This window comes from Lissotriton helveticus, chromosome 6 (assembly GCF_964261635.1).
Source record: "Lissotriton helveticus chromosome 6, aLisHel1.1, whole genome shotgun sequence".
NCBI lineage: Eukaryota > Metazoa > Chordata > Amphibia > Caudata > Salamandridae > Lissotriton > Lissotriton helveticus.
This window is the reverse complement of record NC_136067.1, coordinates 1,082,871,415-1,082,889,582: the sequence shown is the minus strand read 5'-3', so window position 1 is coordinate 1,082,889,582 and position 18,168 is coordinate 1,082,871,415. Positions and strand designations below refer to the sequence as shown.

Sequence of the window (18,168 nt, the reverse complement as noted above, 5' to 3'; positions counted from 1 at the left end):
AATCTGGTAGTATTTATAGAAAAAGACTGCTAGTTTCCTAGTGTATAATACACAATGAATTCAAAGATGCAGCTGATAACCTAGCTCAGCGAGTCAATGGGCTTCTGTTGAAATGTATGGTCAACCTGTGACTCTTGCATTCGAACCTAATCAGATCTGTCCCTGCCTTTCATTAACCATAGATCAATAAAACATGTCCCATTGAGTTGGGTAAATGTTATACCTGTTCACAGCACTGCAAATCTGCACTTGAATGTTCACTTAAACAAAATGTGCAATATATCTCAGCATTTTTAATTTTATGGATTTTGTTCTTTTTATCGCCACCGTTGAATGTTTTAGTAATTTAAAGCAGTGGTCAATATTTTAGTTTCACCCCCGGCAGTGGCCTTCCCACTGCACTTATTGTAAGGTGGACCGGGACTACATCCTCACAATCTATTATTTGATTCAGTAGAACCGTTTTCAGTCACCCAAGATTTATACAAATTCTTGGACAATCCTTACACTTGTATATCACTTTTCCCGCAGACCTACAGTGGCCCATACTCCTGTGCAATTCACAAAGTTTTGCTAGAGCAGGACTTGTCCACCACGATTTGATATTTTAGCAGGCCAACATTAGACGTAGTGTGAGCAGTAATTTTCTGTAGACAGAAAAAAATCTGAATTATTGAAAGACAATATATCCTTGGCCAATGGGGTAACACATCCCAATGACATCCTCATGGATGTTTATTCTCAGCTGTGTTGGCGATTAGATTCTATGTTGACTGATCATGCAGGAGTTTTGGCATATATGAAACCCTTGCCATCGTTAAATTATGATCTGGCCCTGGCTGCAAGCGAAGAAAAGATGCCTATCTATAGTTGGTAAAACCGAGATGCAAAAATGTTGTATAATGTGAATATGCAACTGAATGTCCAAAATCGTACACGTACTCAATATGTTTTTTGCATCCCACAATAAAAACAAGCATTTGCAATGCAATAAGTCTTGCATTTACGAGAGTTTGAGCTGTTGGCATTATAAATGACAATGCCGTTCATTTATGTTTTTTTTAAAAAAAACAGATAAATAAAGGGCATTGTCATCTACAATGCCAATAGCTTGAACTCTTGCAAATGCGAGACCTACTGCTTTGCAAATGCATTAGGAGAGAGCGTGTCCTGCCTTTTCCTGCTGGCAAGAGCAGGCAGGAAAAAGCTCTTTGAGAAAATAATGCTCGGAGCCTGTAATTGAAACCTACCGAGCAACAACACACGCAACAGGGGATGTCCTCTTGGGAAGTTACGAAATGGGAAAAGGTGGTACTAAGAAGGGACTACTAAGCCTATTGACTAATGAAAAGCCACAGTTTACAATGGACAATGACACAAGCCAATGAAAAAACTGGGCGGAGAGTGGGCGGAGCTTCACATCCATACCTTCATACAGCATGCCTTGCAGAGCAGCGCATGCACTGTCCAGGCTCGACCTAATGATTAATTTTATTGACAAATGACTTTTACCCGGTAACGTGATTTACTGCCAAGGATAGACCTGTAACGCTGAGCAGCAATTGAGAGAGTCTTCCAACCTCTACCCTTTATGCACGCTGTAGTGTGAGATGTTTCAGCTAACATGATCAGAAACTAAAATAATGTAGCATATTGATGCACACAACTTTTCTTGCATATCCGTGTTTTACACTTTCACTTATGAAGGCTTGATGTATAGATTGTGGATTCTTGTTTGAGCTGAATAGCTTTAATATGTAAAACTTTTTTAATTCACATATTCAAAGGTAGACTCTTTTCTGAAATACACTTTGACTCGGTTTCATATTCATGTTTTTTCAATTTTTCTCTCAATGAAATTAAACTAAATGCTATTGTTTTGAGTACTATCTATATCTTACAGCTTTTTTAAAGAATTCTTAAATGTTGACGTAAAAGATCATAAATTGATTAGTTATGGGAAGAACCTCTATGGACTGCCTATGTCCAGTAACTCCTCAATGCACCGGAAAAGAGCAGTTAGTAATATGCCATGAAACATTAAATCGATATAAAATGAAGGGCAAATACTGACACACTGACTTTGAAGCAGTTTATTTCAGAAAAAAACCTCAAACTTTTAATAGGCACACAGTCTGGTTAAAAAGTATTGTACATGGCTGTTTTTGGGACCATTGGTACTACTTACACAGTAATATCGCTCAATATCCAGCTATAAGGTTATTCAGTAGCAAATGTTTCTAGCTCAGTCACAAAGCATGTATAGGTGATTCTTCAGTGAAGAAGTTCGTTCTTAGATCACACATTGATTCTTAGATCACGCATTGATTCATAGATTTATGCATACAGTATGCAAAATATGAACGAGTCCTGGAGAATATTACTGTAAGCCTTCAAACCTTTTGGTTTAACTTCTAGTTGCTCCCACTCCCCATTTCTGGAATAAGTGAAACACGTCTGAACTCAAATGTAAGCATACAGAGATCAGTATTTGCTATTATTTTATTCCTCAAGGGAAATGGGTCATATTTTGCAAATCACAATACTTTAGTAATTTACTTGAAATGTTAATTAATTGTAACATTTAGTTTCTTGGCTTGAATGGTATTTTCGTCAACCAGTATTAATCAGAAGACGTTCAGAACGCATCTGTGGGGGCACTATTGTGTTAATGTTGGATTAATTTGTTTCACTAGTAAAACTGCCCCCGCACCTCATATGCTTCCCGGAGTGTGAGAATAACACAGAGATAATTTTCTTGTATGCATAATTTAATGGTCACTGTTTGCTTTTCAATAGTTTGGAGCTGGCCTGGAGCAAAGTCCAAGTCAGAAGAGAACCTGTTTCTTGAACTAAAACAGTTCATTTAAATCCATCATGAAAGATGTGCATATAGCGAAGTCATACTTTTTTTGTTGAAATTATGGTTATGCATAATGGCCAGTTACTAAGGGCAAATTAATGAAATGATAATGTCTACTCGCACAATCCTTTCTCTGATTTACATGTATATTTAAATTGAGCCTAGTCTATTTCAGGATTTTTCAGCTGAAAATGAATATCTATTGATTCTTTTCTTATTTCAGTTTTTAGAAATCAGCTACAGCGACGGAATGATACGTACTCCTATGATCCACCACCAGACAACCCTCCTCCAGAGGGAATAGCTTGCAGCAGCCTGAGGCTAAAATCCGGAGCCCATTTGTGTAGGGTTTGTGGCTGTATGGCACCAAAAGCATGTTCAAAGTGCCACTCTGTTCACTACTGCAGCAAAGATCATCAAGTGGCTGACTGGAAGTTTGGACATAAAAAATTGTGCTCTATTCAGACAGGTAAGTTAGACTTCATTTAGACCTCTGAACTGGGCGCTGTTCAATGAAAGTGCCTGAAAATCCCAACAGTTAAAAAAAAAAAATCTGTTTATATTTATCGATTGCCTGCTTTAAACAAGTGGAGGAGGTGTTCCCAAATTTCTCTTAACCGGGTTGCGTCTGTTTGTTAAAGCTGCATTGTAATAAATTGGGTAATTGGTTGAGGGAGGAGCAAACCCCACTCAAGCAACAATCATAGTCCTTGTTAGGATGAACCACAAAAGTCACTAAATTAACATGTGCTTAAACTTTCCGGTTGGTTGGCACAAAGTAGTCAGACTTTTTTTTAATTACAATATTTTATTGTAAGTAAATACATTTTATTTCAGAAGACCATAAAAGCAATATAAAACAGTTAAAATGACCATTTCCAAAAATTCATCACAAAAACCAATTAATTTACAAGACTGACGTTAATATAACAGAAAATATAGTGACTGTAGACACCAGGAGCAGAGTAAGCGTCTCCTGGGATGCCTTAGCGCCTAGTGTTACTGTCTTCTATTCCCTGTAACAATATATGAACTTAATTGTGAACCACTATTTCTTAGGTCGGTCGACAGAATCAAAATACAGAAGTTATGATAAACGTAGCTAAAATGAGGGAAAATAAATCCTTTCTATCAAAAAGCCATACGATAGTGTGTAAAATGCAATATAATAAAATGGATCTATGGTACCAATACTATTGCAGAACCTCAAACCTTGACGTGGGTACATATTAAAATCGCGCGCATGCCGCCTGCCTGTTACCGGCTGGGGGGACTGCAGGTCCCAAAAGCCTCTGGTCTGCTCCTTGGAGCGAGGACCACAACGTGCTATTAAAGCAGCAACAATCCCCTGTGGTGTGGGACGCGCCCGGGCTGAGGGCAGGCCCATCATTGCCAGGAAGAGGCAGGGCAGGGCCACCCCCTTACACCTGGTATCCTCTAAGCCAACTCCAGGTTGTCACTTGATACTTAAGGTACTGTTCCTTTTTCCCTTCCCTTTTTCAACTTGCTGTTGTTGATCAAGGTCTGATCCCGTACTTCCCTGCCTACAAGCAAGCTGGGACTGCCCCTTGACTTGTCTTGGGTCACTGTACATTGTTCTGGACTGCTCTTGTTGTTGCTGGCTGTCTGTTTTTTTTCTTATTACTCTGCTAGTTGTGGGAGTACGTTTTCATCCCTGTCCCTGCATAACTAAACATTTTTTTGAAGACAGTCTTTTTCTCTTATCTTAACCAGTTCTAGCCTCGGGGGCAGCAACCTCGGGCGTTCACTGCTTGGTACAGCTAGGGCAACGAATCCCCCCCGTCTACCACCACCTTGCTGTAATATTCTGGAACTAACTGCTTGCAAGGGGATAGGTTGTAGCTGGTTACCATTTGCAGCAGCCAGTCTGAAGCTGCAGATAGATGGGAAAGAGAAAAACTATGGAGGGTCCCGGGGGCGGTCAAAAGGGGAAAGGGGAAAAAAGTCAGAATCATTGAAAATTCCAGGAAGTAACTGTGCATAGAACGTATTGATCGCATTGATAATCTGATTAGCGAGTGCAAAGGTATCTGAACTAGCTACTCCCTCACGCGCTTCTTCTGGCCAATCCTCTCCAGTTATTATTATCCCCAGTCACCCTCCTGCCATCCCATGGATTGTTCAAAAAGTAATTCCTAAAGAGTACCCCTTGACAAAATTTGGCGGCCCTATTCCACACCAGGAGGCTCCACTTTCCCCCTACAACTTTTCAAGGTACTTCTTGTAGCACAATGTCACAGCCAGAATCCATCATTTTTTCCTGAAATAGGTTTACTCCTCTTTTGGACCTGGCTGGTGACCCTGAGGAAAACGGCCCCCAGCAGCTCTCTGTCGCATTCAATGCGACCTCATCTGCACCACACTTAGAATCTCAGAATACACACCAACTCATTAATACACTTGGGGCTGAAATAGGGAACAAGAGATGTATGATTGAGGGTCTCACCACCTTAGTTAAGTCCTTTCTGCAGAAGATCTTAACCCCCCTAATTGCTTTTTACATCTGTATCAGAAGCTCAAACACTATCCCCGGGTAATCAATGCATACCGCACCAGGCTAATACTGGTGTAAGGGATCGCGCCTTTTACGGGCACATCCAGTCTAACTCAACCATCGCCCTTAACACCCAAGTATCATCTGAACCCGCTGCCAAACGATTTACTTATTCTTCTAACCCAGTGGCCGCGCATGGTTCCCTTAGTTGCCCTGGGACTAAAAAAAACCTTCCATCTCAGGGTCAATCACTGCATGCAATGCTTGACCTCAACGGACTTCCTCACGTTTGACAAAAGGAAAGGGCATGAGGTGGAAGATTCTTTGACCAATAGGTAAATCCACTGGATTCGCTATGTCGGGGGCTGTCGTTCGGTGATCCATGATGATATTATCCGGGCACGGAGGTGCTCTCCTGTTCAGGCATTCAATTGCATTGAACTTACCCTGAAAGGGACAGACCTGGCTGAAAACATTCTCGCCCTGGAATACCGGACCTGCTTTCCCAAAACCTCCTCAATCCAATTCAAGCGCTTTATACCCTTTGAACATAGCAAGTTGCTTGCACCCCAACCATCTGGCCAATTAGGTAGCGGCTCTAACTTAGAAGCCACTAATTGACTCCCGAAGGAAGATTATCAGCATCCCGGGTCTCGTGCTACCCCACCCTCTTGTGTATATAGTTGCTTAACATCTGTGGATTGTCAGAAGGTGCTATATTCAAGGGAAGACAGACCTCTAGAAAAATAGGTATGTGTAACGTCTCTACTAACCGCAGTAGGATGGTGGGTGCAGACCATCACACAAGTCACAGCTCCCAGGTTCCATCCCAGGCACCGACTGACCATTGTACCCCCCCAACTCAAATGTTGTACTGTCTCCTAGCCCAGACCCCAGCAGGCAACTTAGGGTCATATCATGGACTGTGGCTTGGTTAAATAGCAAAATAACACTTCCTCTATGGAACGATCTAATTGAGAGTTACAACATCTGCATTTTTCAGGACACTTGGAGTTTGTTTGCCCTATTTGTCGGGTTTCGTATGTTTTTGTTCACCAGCAACAACAATAGGGAGAGGGCGCCCAGCAGGGCGCTTGATTATTTGGGTGAGCATCGCTCTGTGTTGTCTGATTACTCTTCACCCAAGCTCAAGCCCAGATATTTTGGGGCTAGACATTAGGGAACCCAAGGGGGGAGCGCATATTGACTTATTCAACCTTTATGTGAGAGGAACCAAAGGGGGTAGGACTGCACCTACTATCACCCATGGAAGAAAGCTTATCAGATGCTCACCTCATTCCAGTGATGGTAGCGGGCGTTCTTAACAGCACCTTCGAACCACTTGACAAAAAAGACCCGGTAGGCACTGAGGCTGGTGACACCAAATGGGCTGTCCCCTCCTTAAACTTGCCTCCAGTCAAAAATACATACAGCATGACCAGGCAGTAGGCATATTGGAGCTCAAGTCCGTTGTTGCCAGTGAAAGTGGATTGGCTGATGCAACTACGGTTCACTCCCATACCTTTTGACCGAATTAATGTTCACTTTACAGCCCCCAGATTGGACCGTAAGTCCAATAAGTCGTCAAGAGGGGTGTCACTCATGGTACACAAAGGACTGCAGACGTGAGTGAACCCTCTTGGCTGCAACAATCCTGGATAAGAACTGCCCCCTGATCAGAATCGTCAGGAAGCGATATAAGGCCACCTTGCACTCGACAAAGACAGCATGGGATGAATCCCTCTGGCAGCAACTTAGGGAAGCAAGCGTAGCAAAGGATGACAACTTATTTTGGTCTTTAGTCACCTGGGGCAGGAAATTAGGAGCGCGCCCGCCACCAATCACATTTCTGCTCAAGCATGGTGCGATCATTTCCGGAAGCTCTACTCAACCCCAGAGGGTTTGTCCCCGGTGGAGATGGCCGAGTCTGTTGGACCCAACTCGACTGAGCTTTTTTCCATGGTGAAATTGAGGCCGCAATAGGCTGAATAGTACCGTCCAAGGCTGCGTGACCAGACGGCATACCGGGTGACCTATTTCTATCCGAAATTACAAATTGGGCCTGCCACATTCTTCTCCTAGCAAATGCAAGAGCTAAAGGCGCCCCAGTCCCCGGGTCTTGGAAAGGAGCAGAGGTGGTCCCAATTTATAACAAGCATTTGCAATGCAATAGGTCTTGCATTTATGCGAGTTTGAGCTGTTAACATTGCAAATGACAATGTATTTTATTTTTGTTTTTGTTTTTAAAACATAAATAAAAGTCATTGTCGTTTAAAATGCCAATGGATTAAACGCGAGACCTATTGCATTGCACACGCGTGTTTTTTTTTACGTGACGAAATGGGTGAATACCTGTAAATCAATTGTACACATTTTTCAAACGTCAGCAGTTAGGAAAGCACACCTGAAGTGTGATGGAAACAAATATTTAATAGGACCAAAACAAATGAAGATCCTTTACTCGGGATAAGTAAAAGATAAACATGTTTTGAAACCAGATATTTGCACATTATTGTATGTGATCTATATAGTTCTATCAGTAAAACTGCATCCGTGCAACATTTGCAGCCTTCACCATGGATACATGATGTCTGTAAATTAAAATGTGGTTTATCACATGATGATCTTAATAACCTATTCTTTGAAATGCGCCCTTTGCTCCATACCACACCTTGACCAGTCTCCTGAATGGACTTGTCCATTGTGAAACGCTTGGATTGTTCGCAATGCTTATGTGTTAATTGCTTTAACATTGTTGGCAGCACCCCCCACCCTGTAAATCGTTTCTGCACCACTGATCTTAAGAGATGCAGTTCTGATCTGGTGGACATGTACACAAGACACACTATCACAGTCGACGTCCCAAGATCAAATGAGCACTCGGTGGCACATACTGATAAATATGGGTGACTGCTTGGGTTTGGCTGCAGAGAGTCCAGGACCTTTACTTTGACCTCGTTCAGATGACGTTCGTTGCTTGTTACCTGGATGCCCACCTCAGGCACTCAGTGCAGTCCCAATGTAATGACTGGTGAGCCTAATGTGTATGTGTCTGATGTGTATGAATCTGCTGTGTGTCTGATGTATGTGGATGTGATTTGTGTGTGCTCTTTGGTATTTGCCTAAGGTTTATGCATCTGATGTGTTGTGTGTGGGTGTCTGAAGTGTATGAATGTGTTGTGCGTATGTGTGCATGTGTGTCTGAACTGTATGTTTTGTGTGTGTTTGTGTGTGTGTGTTTGTTTAGGTGTTTGCCTGGTTTTTAAGTCTGATGTGTATGGTTGTGATGTGTGTGTCTGTTTATGCATGCATATGTGTGTGTGCGGGGAACGCTAAATTCAGACCTGTGGTGACGCGCTGCGAGGGGGCTCGCAGCTTACCTGATCTTCTTTCATCACCGAACTTATTGGGCATTTGGGCACAGCTGGGCTCCTGACGCTGTGGTCTCCCCCGACGGCGAGCTGCTGACATCGCTCGGCCGCGGAGCGGGGTCGAGACTACAGCTCCCAGCCTGCCCTGGGAGATCGCCGCCCACTTCCTGCTTGGCGCTAACGGAGGCGCATAAAGGCGGACAGCCCCCATAGAGGAGCGGGAACGCTAAATTCAGACCTGTGGTGACGCGCTGCGAGGGGGCTCGCAGCTTACCTGATCTTCTTTCATCACCGAACTTATTGGGCATTTGGGCACAGCTGGGCTCCTGACGCTGTGGTCTCCCCCGACGGCGAGCTGCTGACATCGCTCGGCCGCGGAGCGGGGTCGAGACTACAGCTCCCAGCCTGCCCTGGGAGATCGCCGCCCACTTCCTGCTTGGCGCGAACGGAGGCGCATAAAGGCGGACAGCCCCCATAGAGGAGCGGGAACGCTAAATTCAGACCTGTGGTGACGCGCTGCGAGGGGGCTCGCAGCTTACCTGATCTTCTTTCATCACCGAACTTATTGGGCATTTGGGCACAGCTGGGCTCCTGACGCTGTGGTCTCCCCCGACGGCGAGCTGCTGACATCGCTCGGCCGCGGAGCGGGGTCGAGACTACAGCTCCCAGCCTGCCCTGGGAGATCGCCGCCCACTTCCTGCTTGGCGCGAACGGAGGCGCATAAAGGCGGACAGCCCCCATAGAGGAGCGGGAACGCTAAATTCAGACCTGTGGTGACGCGCTGCGAGGGGGCTCGCAGCTTACCTTATCTTCTTTCATCACCGAACTTATTGGGCATTTGGGCACAGCTGGGCTCCTGACGCTGTGGTCTCCCCCCGACGGCGAGCTGCTGACATCGCTCGGCCGCGGAGCGGGGTCGAGACTACAGCTCCCAGCCTGCCCTGGGAGATCGCCGCCCACTTCCTGCTTGGCGCGAACGGAGGCGCATAAAGGCGGACAGCCCCCATAGAGGAGCGGGAACGCTAAATTCAGACCTGTGGTGACGCGCTGCGAGGGGGCTCGCAGCTTACCTGATCTTCTTTCATCACCGAACTTATTGGGCATTTGGGCACAGCTGGGCTCCTGACGCTGTGGTCTCCCCCGACGGCGAGCTGCTGACATCGCTCGGCCGCGGAGCGGGGTCGAGACTACAGCTCCCAGCCTGCCCTGGGAGATCGCCGCCCACTTCCTGCTTGGCGCGAACGGAGGCGCATAAAAACAGACAGCCGCCTCCGCATCGCGGACGCGCGCGGGCGGCACCGGGCGGAGCCCGGGCAGAGAGCGGGCCGTCTGTGGCCGTCAGTGGACTGCAGTGGTCGGGCGGGCCACCCCCCTAACATTGTATACCAAAGGTGAGCTCACTATCAGATCATTAAAATGGGCGATTGTCCTGATACCCAGGGTGCTGATACCTTCGTTTCCCTTTGCACATCTTTTGAGACACTGATAGATACAGCCTTTAATGAGATTGTGGAGACCGAGAGGAGGTTCTCCATGGGTCCGCTTACTTTCAATACTAAATCGAGTGATACAAGCAGCATTAGCTGCACAAATGGGAATATACACATAACCCCTGCAGTTATTGTGGTCAAACCGTCTTATCCTCCTGTTAATGTGCCTACCGTCTTGGACGACGAAAATACTGTCACTTATATAGCACCAGACTCTGCCTCCTTAACACCAGCTGTTGTTATCCCAAACACGGTAGCGATACCAACACCTCCTGTATCTTCATTGATTGATATCGTTCCTACTAGTACTATGGCTTCCCAGGCTGACGTTATCATCGTGGATAGTATGGAAGAAAGCAACAATCAGGGAGGGGGAAAACGCAAAAGAGGTTCTACTAAGCACGGTGCCAATAAAAGGAAACAACCTATAACCCATAAGAATCAGCCGACACCACAAAGCCTGTGGAATAAACAAAAAATCTCGGGGGCTGAAACTGGTGTTATTACGGAGGACAAAGATTTATCAGACACGGACAGCACTGCTGCAGTTTCCATTATCCACTCGAGTGGGAACTATAATTCCGTATGGACCCAAACTACAATAATGGGAGATAATTATAATCTCTCAAAACAAAATGTGAATCTCATAGAAACTATAGTGGACACTGTTTTTAATCGGTTAGAAAAGCAAATGATCGGCAAATTTAATGACGTTTTTAAAAAACTTGACAGACTAGATAACCTGGTTAAAAATGGAGAAACAAAAAGGAAGGGGTCCGTCATTCTGGATCAAATTAGAGCTGACCGTCTCCTAAAAGAATTGGAATCTGTAAATAACATACTGTCATTAAAGAAACAGGAAACTACCACCATTTTGGGTGGGGCTATGAGTAATTTTGGAACTTTACCGCCGCCTATTGCATCATCTACTACTCAACCCCGACCCTCTAATGGAGGGTTAAACACGACAATATCCAATTTACCTATTAAACCTACACCTACACCTGCACCAAGGAAAAAATATCACCCCCACTATTAGCAACAACATTGCTGCCAACCGTAGTAATGGTCCAACTCAACCTACTATAGCATCAAGACCAAAGGTTGCAAATAACAATGAGGGTAACGGCCAACAAGGGTCAAGTAAACCTCTTAAACACCAAGGGCCTGCCTTACATCTGCCCCCGGATGCATGCCCTTTTGTTTTGGTCCTTGCAGGTGTACCGCCTTTGAGGGAGGACCAGGGGGAATCATGGGTGCAACTGCGCAATAAAAGCATAGACTGGCTGACTAAGCATAAAGGCGTTGGATATGAGATCTCCAGAGAGATTCTATCAGTCCGCAGGGTGTCGTGGGTCGGGCCCCTGATTAAAGATAAAGAAGGTGATTGTATAGTCCTCAATTTTCAAAATCCAGGGACTGTGAGAAACCTCCTTAGCAGGGATAGTAATTGTTCCGCCATTTCTACTGTTGTTACTATGTTACCTCTGAGTTATTTCTACAGACAAATGGCAATACAATCCCGGCCCCCTTTCATGCGACCTCAACCTTACCCAAAGCAGTTTCAACCATCACCTATGTACTGTCAGCAACCGCCCATGCAATTTCAACCTGCTCCTTTCCAGTTTAAGATGTTCAACAGATTTGCACCCTTGTCGTATCTGGATATGCAAGATTGACCTTCCCTGACTAACCTTGCTGCATCATTCTTGTTACCAAACCCAGAACCGCAGGTTGCTCCACAAGCTTTGCCACGGACTGTTCCGAGTCAAAAACTTTCGACTCATAGACAACCGTCCTTGGATTCGGAACTATCCCTTGTCAGCTGGAATATAGCAGGACTAAAATCCAAGCTGAAAATTGGAGAATGGATAAATTGGGTTGATAGTAATTGTGACATACTAATGCTACAAGAAACTTGGTGTTTAACGGAACCAATAATGGAGGGATTTTGTTGTTACAACGTAAAGGCTTCCCCCTCTAATATGGGTCGGCCTAGTGGAGGCCTATCCATTTGGTCCAAAATAAAATCCGGGGTGCAAACTAAATTGATCCCCACACCGGGTAACTATTTTATGGCTATGAAGTACATTAACAGAATGAAATTGTGCATTATCAATTTTTATAATAATGATTTTGTAACTAGGCCTAATGTTAATTTTATTTTATTGTTTACTTTTATTGACGATATTATGGAAGGCCATAAGTACGGGCCTTTTGATGGTATCTGCATCGGAGGGGATTTCAACGCCCATATGTATCGCAGGAGCCCACCGTGTAAAAACGGTGAGGAGCTGAAAAACCATCTAGCATCCCGTGACCTAGTAAACGTAATGGAAATTGCAGGTTCCAGTGCAAATAGCATAATAACACCTACTTTTATAGGTCATGGTTGTGCTTCTACGATAGACTACATTTTTACATGCCCAACATTAAGTGATATAATCATAAAGGCAGAAGTCATCTGTTCCGCTTACAGCGATCATTATCCGCTCAGAATATACCTACATATTCCACAGACCTTGAAGGTTGTAGTAAAGCTAGAGACTGGACTACAAAATCTGGCATTGTCCACTGACAGGTTAAGACTAGTATGGAAAGGGGTGGACAACAAAGATATTCTAGCAAGAGTAATTAAAAAACAACCGGAGATAGTAGAGACCTGTCTGTCACACACGAGTTCTGGTAGAGATGTGGTTGATGCTTTTGGCAACCTATGTGGGGCAATTAAAAGAGAATCTTCAAAACCATTTAGGCAGAACACAGCTCGTGGTCCCCGCTGGTTTGATTTGTCCTGTTCTAAGGCCAATAGGGACCTGAGGGCTGCTTTAAAAACTAATCCTAGGGATGTTTTAATCGTGAGGGAACTAAGATTAAAATACAAAACCGCCCTACATATTAGATCTGAGGCTTTAGTGATTAATCACTGGGAATCTCTCACGCGTACTGCCTCATTAAAGGATACCACAGGTTTTTGGAGAGAGGTTAAGTCCTTAAGATCTTTTGGCTCTAGCATCAACCCAATTAATTGTAACATAACGGGTGAGGCATGGGTAGAACATTTTTCTCAAATTTATACTACATCAGATACTATTTTAGACATCGTTCCCCTACCCAATAGCGCTGAACCTCTGGCCTTCACACTAATGGAGGTCGAGGATGCTATAACTGATAGCGCCAGCAACAAAGCCCCGGGCCCTGATGGTCTTTCTATTGACCAGATTAAATCAGAAATTAACTTTTGGGCCCCCCTGTTATGTAACCTATTCAATAATTTGTGTGACAGCTCAATCCCCGAATCTTGGTCTAACAGTGTCATCGTTCCGATATTTAAAAAAGGCGACAGGTCGGACGCCGCCTGTTATCGTCCGATCTCATTGATCGATAACACGTTAAAGGTTCTTGGAAGGGTAATTTTTAAACGGATAAGGAATTGGGCAGAGGACAATAATGTGCTCCATTGTAGTCAATTGGGTTTTAGAAGCCAAGTAGGCACAGTCGAACAATGCCTAAACTTAAATCTAATCATGGCCAAATACATTATTGTAAAAAAATCCCCTCTTTATCTAGGTTTTATGGATTTGAGTTCCGCTTTTGATTTTGTTAATCGTTCTAGGTTGTGGTCACTTTTGCTTGATTATGGTTTGGATGACTCACTGGTGTATTTTCTTTCTGACTTACATCGCGATTTAAAGGCGAGAGTACGAATTAATAATGATGGCGATTTGTCCAATTGTGTTTTAATTAGCAGAGGAGTTAGACAGGGCTGCGTACTCGCCCCACTGCTTTTTATTTTATATATTAATGGGCTGAGTAGCACTCTGTGTAAGATCTGTAAGGATGTCCCAATTATAAATGGCTCCCCCATTACTACCTTACTTTATGCGGATGACGCAGTATTAATGGGGCGCACACCGAATGCTTTACGCATTTTAATATCTGGGTTTGTAGCCTTTATGTCAGATCTTGGTTTAAATACCAATTTAAAAAAATCTTTTATCATGAATTGCGGACCAAAAAAGTACAATATTACTTCAATTAAATCTGGCAATAATATTTTAAAATGTACCAACACTTTCCCCTATTTAGGGCTGTTGTTTTCCAACTCAGGCTCATGGCAGCCTCATGCTGCCCATGCGAGGAATAAAATTAGTAAGTCAATTAATTCAATCTTATCCCTCAGACAACCTAAATTGGCGGATGTTGTGACCCCCTTGCTTAACATTTACCGTACCCAATGCCAGCCAACTGGGACAGATGGAGCAGAAGTGTGGGGTTATTCTAATACCTCGACTCTCCAGTTGGAGGAAAATAGATTTTGCAGGAGGGTGTTGGGGGGAGTTCCCAGCGCCTCTACTTTTATTTGTCACAACGAACTGAGGTTGCCATATATTATTGATTTCATAAGGTCCAGGCCTGCTCTTTTCTGGATAAAAATTTGGTTAAATCCGGCAGCATCCTTAACGCGCAGCATTATATCTGACTGTTTGTTAAGTGATAGATCCCATCACATTCCTTGGTTAAATGCAGTCAAAACCAGCCTGCAGAGTGTGGGTCAAGGTTCTTTATTTAGTTCCCCCCAATTCTATTGTACCCGCCCACAAGAATAATATCAAACGGGCATTGTTTGCCTCATATAAAGAGGAACGTATGAGCTTAGAATCCAGTAAACCTGTTGTCATTAGATATCTGCGTATTATTGACCTAGGTAGTGATAATCTGGATAGTTTTTACAGATACCTATCAACACCATTAGGGAAGTGGAATCGGAGCCTTTTGTTTAGGTTTCGGGATGGAAGCATAGTAAATTTGCTTAGCTTCCTCCTTGGCTATAACAAAGGACTCGAAGAATTGAAATGCCCCTGTCCTCATGGTGGAAAACAAAGTCTGTTGCATTATTTCTTCTTCTGCGGCCATTACAAACTGTATACCTGTAAATATTTAATCCCGATTCTCCGCAAATATAACCTCAGAGATTACAATCTTGCATTAAAATTTCTCCAAACGTTGCACATTGATGATGTTATATACACTGTAAGCTGCTTTATAAAAGCTTGTGTGAGATCGAGGGCCACTATGGAATATGGATAATGGATAACAGTATTGTGTAACCTGACGCATCCCTTGCACTTTATTAATCTGCTGCTAATTGACTTTAGATTTAATTGTATATGTGTTTGCATATAAACGATCATTTTTGGAAAACATAAACTGAATTTGGTTATTATGTATCCTAGAGATTATTGTCCCTATTTTTACTATGTATTTTGCACTTTATATTGGTACATTGCACTTTATGATATATATGCTGCTTAGGCCCTATTTTATAATCTGTTTTTAATAATTTTTTAAACATGTTTTTAATTTGTTTTTAATTGTATTAATTCTGTATGTACTTTTATGGATGTACTAAAATCCGAATAAAGATCATTTGAATTGAATTGAATTGAATTGTGTGTGCGGGTGTAAAAGTACCAGTGTATACAAAAAGTCTCTGCATCATCACAAAAACAACAGGTATCAATTCAAACAACTTCCATAGTGAATTCTCTTACTGCCTGAGATAGTTGGTAAAGCCAAGCACAATCTCCCACGCAGAGTGCTCATCAGGAGATGTCTCTTCGTCTGTTTCACAGCGCACTTACACCGGACATCCTGTTTATATAAGCCAGGATACAGGACCCTCCCTGGCCTCGGGGTCAGTTCAGCCCCTCGGCACCAACCCTCTACTCTCCCCCGCAACACACCATTAAACCGGTCTAGTGACAGAGTGCTGTCTGATCAATTTAAAAGGCATTTTAAGAGCTTTGCAAGCAACATACTACAACTCTTTCAGAGCACACCCTCGGGACCCAGGTGCATACAGCATACCCTTGTATGATTCCGAAGGGGCCGCAGAGGGCAAAGGGCAGCAGCCTGCTGGGTCAGCAGGAACTACACACAGACTCCTGTGCTGATCTCTGTGAAATGATTTCCAGATATTTTGTGAAGTGAGTGAGCTGCTGCTGTGCAGGTTTGTCTTTGGACATTAATAGGCTTTCCTGTTTTCAGTTTCTATTTTTGGTAAATTCTAGTGGTGTTTTTTCAGTTTTTCAAGTGATTTCAATACCTTTAAAAAAACGGTGCTTTTCAGTGTTTATTTATTTTGCGCCATAAAAAAACAGCAGAAACAGTGTTTTACCTGTGTTTATGGAACGCTTTGTTTTTAGGTTTCGACCTGGCGAGAGCACGCAGTGCTCCGCCCAGGCGAAAAACATTTGTCAACAGTATGGATGTTCGTGCCGCCCCTGTTTCCCATTGGCTAGCTCCATAAATGGACGCTAGCCATTGGCAAACAGAGGCGTCCGTCATCCTGCGAGGCGACTCGTGGGCGTTCCTGTGATCTTTTTCTCATCCTGCCCCTTTTTGCTCGTCATGCGGCTGTGGGCGTGTTTTTTTTTGTTGTTTTTTTTTGGCCGCCTTTTATTTTGTCATTTGCCCCGACCTCTGGTGAGTGCTTGCTGCTGTCCTGCCTTCCTCCGTCCCCCCTCCCGCTGTCCGTGTGCCCGTCCCCCCTCCCGCTGTCCGTGTGCCCGTCCCCCCTCCCGCTGTCCGTGTGCCGTCCCCCCTCCCGCTGTCCTTTTGATACCTTAGTTTGGATTTTAGTGGCTTTTGAACAGTTTATGCTGACAGCGTATAAAACGTCTGTATGCCTTTTTTAAAAAATTTGCAATCAGATGGTGGAAGGGCTGAAGCGCCGCAATGATCGCATTGCTTTCAGAGGCTTAAGCACACCCCGGGGGCAGCTGTGCGCGAGCGCGATTACTTGTTAATTTCCGCTGCCAGGGAGCATCATGCAGGAACACATGCCTATATGCATGGGCGCTGTGCTTTCGGCTTCAGCACGGCGCCCGATTTTAAGTTGCACCCCGTCTTCTTATTTCAGCTGGTGCAAAAAGTTTCGGTAATACAATGCACGTAATAGATGTCTGCAGTTACAGATGGTGGAAGGGCTGGAGCGCCGCAATATCGCATTGCTTTCAGAGGCTAAAGCACACCCCGGGGGCAGCTGTGCGCGAGCGCGATTACTTGTTAATTGTTAATTTCCGCTGCCAGGGAGCATCATGCATGGGCGCTGTGCTTTCGGCTTCAGCACGGCGCCCGATTTTAAGTTGCACCCCGTCTTCTTATTTCAGCTGGTGCAAAAAGTTTCGGTAATAGATGTCTGCAGTTAAAAATAGCATAAGGAATCTGACCACACCTTTGGGATCATATTTATGCCATTTATCAGTCAGCGGTGTCGATAAATCTGAAGAGGCGACATGGCGCTGAAAAAGCTCCTTCCAGTCAATTGTGCTCACTGTGAAAATTCACTTTTGAGCACCGAGACCATTAAATAAACCCATCACAAAATGTAGAGTTGGTATCTGTCTTGGAAAGGTTACAGCGACTTTAGGAGTCTGGAAAGCTCCCCAACGCAGTAAAGATTATGAAGTGCAGAAGTTGGGATTGTCAAGTGACTTCCCATGCTGGAGTACACACTAAGCCCAGTGTAATGCCAGAGCCTATGATCTCAGAGCTGTTGGCCCATTAATGTCTTTGGTGGGGGTCTGGGTGCTGTTCCCGAATTATATCACTTTTGTAACACATACATGAGATCTCTTTTATTGCGCTATCTGTACAGCCATAAAACAAAATTTTGCTGCATTAGATGGTGGCTTTTCAAGCACTGGTAGAGCATCCTATGGTGAACGCACATTGGCTTAGACTATAGGGCTTGCTTTTTATATATTACAAATAAAAAGGATCTCTTCGGAAAAAACAATTAATGACCACGGGAAAGCCAAGCCAAACAAACCGATGTCCACTCCATGTCAAAAAACAAGAAATTCATACCAGAAGCAATTTAAGTTTGCGGATTCTCACGTATAAACGATATGAGCATTGAAG

The 18,168-nt window shown here is 44.0% G+C and overlaps 1 protein-coding gene across 3 annotated transcripts in view; it reads left to right on the top strand.

Moving 5' to 3' along the window:
• The window catches only part of PDCD2 (programmed cell death 2), a 519,296-nt gene that overhangs the window by 326,939 nt on the left and 174,189 nt on the right, over positions 1-18,168 (top strand). For all 3 annotated transcript variants that reach the window (XM_078648732.1, XM_078648730.1, XM_078648731.1), the window contains one exon: positions 3,087-3,332. In XM_078648732.1, coding sequence (XP_078504858.1) covers positions 3,087-3,332 — 246 coding nt within the window. The remainder of the gene's footprint in view (positions 1-3,086; positions 3,333-18,168) is intronic.